This window comes from Lathamus discolor, chromosome 1, assembly GCF_037157495.1.
Source record: "Lathamus discolor isolate bLatDis1 chromosome 1, bLatDis1.hap1, whole genome shotgun sequence".
Classification (NCBI taxonomy): Eukaryota; Metazoa; Chordata; class Aves; order Psittaciformes; family Psittacidae; genus Lathamus; species Lathamus discolor.
Genome location: NC_088884.1, coordinates 117339046 through 117345045, shown reverse-complemented (window position 1 = coordinate 117345045; position 6000 = coordinate 117339046). Strand labels below are relative to the sequence as shown.

The following is a 6000-nucleotide window of genomic DNA, read 5'->3' as shown; positions in this document are numbered from 1 at the left end:
ATCAACAGCCCAGACATGTAGTAATAAAATCATAAACAATTAAGATTAAATTTTCATTTTGGAGTATTCAGACAGGGAAATAAAACACAGTTGTAATGAAATCTACCAACCATCAAAAGCCAGACTCTTTTACACTGCTTTTCTCTGCACTGGTGGAAATCTGCAGTGGCTTCCCTGACTTTAGGGACAGAATTAACAGTTGCACTGGAGTAACTCAAAGCAGAATCAAAGCTTTGTTTGTTATAAGGCACTCTGACTGTATAAATAAACACAGTATTCAGCTGCTGTGATTTTCCATTTTTAAAGCCATCTTTAAATTTAATTTGCAAATATGGTCAACACTAATTTACCTCTCATTTTCCCTTGTGATTTCTAAATATATAGGATGGCAAATGCTAACTCAGGTAAAGGTATTAATTCAAAATCTCAAATACATAGCTCAAAAAGAGAAGCACTCACATGAAATAGATTATATTAAAGCTTTTAAATGAGATTGCTCATCAGACTTTCTCCTGTGTCCTACAATTAAAGGACATTTACAGATTTTCACTATGAATAGTAAAAAGAAAGGGGAAATAAGGTCTCCAAAAGAAAGCACAACTGCATTTATTTTCTAACATGTATCACAAAACTGCATCTGTTTTACTTGCATAGTAGAAGCCTACACTTTACTGAGACAATAAAACAGAAAAACAAAATCATAGCAAATGGAAAACCCAGCCCTTTAGCCTGGTATTAAAGGCCAGACTATCGCCTGGAAGCTGAAAGCAAGGTGCTGTTATCCAAATCTCTCAAAACAGGAAGAGCAATGTCAGGGATTTACTTGACTGCAATAAGAACTAGGGGTTTATCTCCACGTTTGTTTGTTCGGTTGTTCTTCTTTTCTATTCCTCAAGTAATATGAAGCATGCCCAGAAGATACTGTTTCCAGGTGTTTGAGGTTGCTTTCATAGATGCATTGTCCCTAGTCCTTAGTACAGCACTTGTCAGTGACTAGAGGCTTTCTGAACAGGTTGATGATACCCTCTCAGATCTTTCTAGTTCCTGACAGGTCTATTTTGTTACTGCTTTGTCCCTACTTTAAGATGTCATGTTACACTTCTCTATGCAATTTCTTCAGCAATTTTCTTTCCCTTTCTTTTCCTTCAACAAGAAGCTAACTCTTCTTAGTCTCAGAGAGCTGGAGAATGGCAGTAGAGGGGGAAAGATTCCTTCTCCTCATCTCCAACTGCAGTATTCAACCTTGCAACTACTAAGCATAATTTCATAGAGTATTATAGATTGGAAAGGACATCCAAAGGTCATCTGGCCCCAAACCCAACTCAAAGAAGGGCCTAGATCACATTTGTCAGGTTTTTGTCTAGTTGAATTTTGAGTATCTCCAGGCATGGAGATCCCACAACCTCTCTGTGTAACCTGCTCCAGTATTCGTCTATCCTTCTGGTGTAAAAAAATGTCTTTACTCTTTATACTGAGTATTCATCTCCTAAAATCTTTTCTGCATGTAAAGTTACCAATACTATGTTTAGGCTACAATTAACATTATTTTAGAATAATAATAATTGTAATTAATTAACTGGCAAAGTATGCAACAGAAGGGAAGAAATTGACTCAGTGTTTCAGGATATTCCTTTCAGTCTTGTCCATGGGTGGGATTCAGCTAGCAGATTTAGAGATACAGATGTAGCGGTTCATAAATATAGATCTGTATGTGAACTAGGTTTCTAAACTCCAGTTACAGTCAATTGGGACCTAGGTTGGGATTTTGTTGCCCCTGTGTAAACTTTTAACATCATTTGAAATGCCCTCAAATATCCTGCCCCAGAAGGGCACGTGCCTTCCATAGATCGTATAGCACCTCGGCAGGGCTCACATAGGTGTTTATTGTACCCTAATCTGAAATGATACCAGGCACCTGTGGGTAATGGTATAGAAATAGTTCATACACGTCATAGCGTGAATTATAGAAATAGGATGAGGCATAAATCGCCAATGACCTGTAAGTAAATTAGTACATTCTAAAGCTTGTGGTACAATGATAAATACAGTATGAAAATCTTCCACAACATCCCTCCACTTATGGCAGTACTGTGCTTAAGCATTCAAACAAAAACAGAAGACACAGCAAACTTTCAGCTTTATGTAACATACCAGCCTCGCCAACTTTTTCAATAACAAGGTCATAAGTACAAACTACCCAAAGGGCACATGTGACAAGTCACTTCTGTTCTCTGTACACATACATATGAAAGGAAAATTACCTAATAATTTCAGGTTTTATCCCTCAGGATTACTTCGCAGTACGTATTTTTCCACATTTCTATTGTACCATTAATCTTTATCCTGTGCCTTCTGCAGAAACTTCTTTTTTCCTCCCACAAAGGCTGCCAGGCTCCCACTCTCTAAAGGGTCACAGGTTGCAGAGGAATCCACAGAAACAGGAAACCAGGCTTCCTCAGTCAGTTTGAAACACCAAAACCTGTTTCCTTTCTACAAAAATAAAGCCTGTCAGAGCATCCTCTTGGTAGGCTCACTGTATGAGCAGCAGCTTAGGCGGAGGGAGAAGCTACAGGATTTCTTGCTGGGGAAATAAATGTGAGATAATTTAGAGCTTTTACAAACCAGCAGAATGAAGGAGACAATCTTCCTGCTTCTGCTATTGCACTTACAGAGCGGCAGCATTGGATTTAATACTCCAGGAAAGCTATGGACAACAGGCCAGAGTCATGAAACACAGACAAGTCACTCAGACTTGACTCCCTCTCCATCCACAACTGTGGGGTCACACCATTCTGAGATCCAAGCTGCTGAAGCGAGTGCCTCACAAGGACCTCCTTTTGCATCTTCTGGCAAGACTCTTGGAATGGGAGCAGTGAAGAAACATAATCCTTCAACCTCTACCCCTGAAAGCCTGTTAAATGGACACAATGATGGTGACCCTGACAAAGATAAGATGGGAAGCTCATCTAGCAGCAAAGGGACATCTCTACAGAGCAATGCTAGAGAGGTCTCTTTTCAGCAAGAGGTCACTACAAGCCAGGATGCAGCTACAGGGAGAAGATCTCTCAAGCAGTCATCCCACAGCACTGGTATCACCAGCACTCAGCGGGATGTCAACGCCAAAGCATCCGGCTTTGAAACTACAAGGGGAAAGTAAGGGAATTTTTATGTTTTTTCTTTTCTCTTATGTACTGCTTAGGAATGGTTATTTTCCTGTTCCCTGTGAGATAATTGGCAGGAGTCCTAGTAATTTCAGCAAAATTGTTTTCTGAATCAAAGACCATCTGAAACAAGCAAGGGACCAGACCTGCAGTATTTACTCAGTCAAAAACATATATTTGTAACAGACTAAGCGCTGCAATATTTTATTCCTCAGGGTAGTTATCTCAGAACCAACAGGAAAGTCATTATCATACATGGGTAGGAAAGGACTACAACAGATGCCTCCCTGTTTTATGCACAGTAAACTTTTGTTGTTTGGTGGCGGGTTTTTTTGTAATTATTTCTTTCCTTGTGAGCAAAAAATTACAAATGCACTTTTTCATTTTGAATCTATTAAAAATTATGGTGTTTGTAAACTTCTCCATCAAACTAAAAATACAAGCAAATAAGTGTACGAAATGCATCCATGTCTGACAATTTGAAACATCTTATTCTGTGATAAAAGCTTATGAAAAGTAGAGTTGCAGGTGGATGTGCATTCAGAGTTGTATAACTTAGTACATAATAGCTATGTGTAACAGAGTGTATCAGATTGTACTGTCTAGTTTTATAGCTCTGGAACACTCATTATTTTCTTTGCTCCTCAGTGGCTTCAATTCTCAATGGGGACGTTGATACGTCTTCGGAGATGTTGCAAGGTTCACTTAATTGCTGATACATATTCAGATACCGGTAGAAAATTGAAGATACAAAAGACTGGTTGTTTTCCACAGTATTTACAGAGTGGGCTTTCAGAATATAGATTTCTTCTTTTGATGGTATTTGTCCAAATGTTAGCATCCAAAAGGAGGAAAAACACTTTTGCCTAAATTCACACATGAGAATAAATCACCCCCTTGAAATACTCCTACAATTATCTTGCTGTGTGTGGCTGAGAGCTAAGGTTCCTTCAACTCAAAGAAAATATTCCGCTTGGCCTGAGCGTGGTTTGGATCATGCATATGTGAAATAATGCACAAAGACCCAAAGGAAAGGAGTCCCTTGCCTCTGCTTGGAAGAGATACACCAGTAAGGAGCTGTGTTTCCCAGACAGCTTTCCTAGCACACTCCTCCAGCTGTAAATGTCATCTGTTACCACACCTTACTATGGTGTTTGGCAGAGTGTCTTAGTTAACCTGAGCTAAATGAGTTGTCTTTGCATGTGGGAGCTGATAACTGCATCTCCATTAAAACAGGTCCTAACATATGTCAACCTTACAGCCTTTGGCTTTCTCAGCTTTTTTCAAGAATAGAGTTTCAGTGAAATTAATCTTCAGAAAACTCTGTGAATCAGCAGATATTGTTTCCACCTTTTACATAAGATATAAAGAAAGCAAAAACTTAGTCTCTGGTGAACAAGGTCTCATATTTTATTTATCATAATGGGATGTAGTTGGAACTACAGAGAGGCAAAACAAGCAAATCTTGTATTGGCTAGCACTGTATTTCGTAAGTGGATGAGGAGCAATTTGCTATGCAACACACATGAAGATCTTTTTTTTTAATCAAAGTTACAGGAACGTCTAGCTACATGAAACCCCAGCATAGAATGGAATGCTGAACCCCCACTCTTTTCACAAACTGCTGAGCCATGTAGCCTCTCTCTAACAAATGCCTACAGTTCTAGGTGTGGCTTGATCCTTTACACATCAAGATTCTTCTGTTGCAAGACTTGTCTTCCTAGTGCACAAGAGTGCTTATACAATCAGCTAAGGTGTTCTGCGCTTTTCTTCCAGTTTTGCCATTGACCTAGACTGTAATTTAAGTAAGTCATTTAACTATTCTGTCCCACTTTCCCTATGAATTAGACCTGTATGAATAATACTGATGCTTGTGACTGATGTTTTTTCAGTGAACTCATGAAAAAATGCCAAGTCTAGTATGCTCAGTGTTACCAGTCACTGCTGTGAAACACCTGGAAAGCTGCTGGTGAGAAACTATGCATAAGAACACAAGCATTTTTATTTATTATGTGCGGATGTTATTGACCACAACCTAAATCCATTTCTAGCACATATTTTCATTAAAAAAAAAAAAGAGAAAAGCATTTTTATTGCAAATAAACTGAAAGAGATGCTGTAAAACTTCCAATAAAGACATACGGGTTTCTTCAAGGTTTACTCATTTAACGCCTGAGCTGAGCATGAATGATTCAATAGCAGATTACATAGTGTACTACCTCTGAAGAAATTTGGAAACACAATTTGCTTTTTGAATTGACTTTGAATTACAGCAACCCTTTGGTTATAGTTTGTATTCCAACCTGAATGTTTGACCTTTTAGGAACTGCATGACTCTGTAAACCTTTATGGCAACCCATTGTATTAACATATGTGCAGAAATGGTGATGTTACAAGGCTCCATATAAAAGGAACAATAGGAAGAAGTCAAGGAGAGACAAGAGGAAGGAAAACAAAATAAAAATGAGCATTTGTTTTTCAATATATTTATAGTTTTTAAAATAGCAATGAATATACTTTGTTGGACAGTCTCCAGGGCTATGAGATTGCCCACAAGGTACAGTATGTGCTCATTGTACAAGCTTAACTACCTAAATGCCCCTTTCTGAAGGAGGATGTGTGCCTTACTGGCTTAATTACAAGATAATTCCTTTGCTATTGCTACCCTAGATTATCTGAGGACAATATTATATACACATATCATGTCCATACTAAACCAGAGTAGGAAAAAAGTTCTTCTGGTTCACTCTATTTTTGCAAAATTCCCATTAAAATGCTAGAAGAGCATGACTTAGGAAGATTTAATGGATTTTCAAAGCCTGCACCTGAAGAATATTTC

At 38.3% G+C, this 6000-nt stretch overlaps 1 protein-coding gene across 3 annotated transcripts in view; it reads left to right on the top strand.

The window, feature by feature from the left end:
• Positions 1–2519: 2519 nt before the first annotated feature.
• Positions 2520–6000, top strand: part of MMRN1 (multimerin 1) — a 46021-nt gene continuing 42540 nt past the window's right edge. For all 3 annotated transcript variants that reach the window (XM_065692032.1, XM_065692021.1, XM_065692015.1), the window contains exon 1: positions 2520–3153. In XM_065692032.1, the coding sequence (XP_065548104.1) occupies positions 2630–3153 (524 nt within the window). In that variant the 5' untranslated portion in view covers positions 2520–2629. The remainder of the gene's footprint in view (positions 3154–6000) is intronic.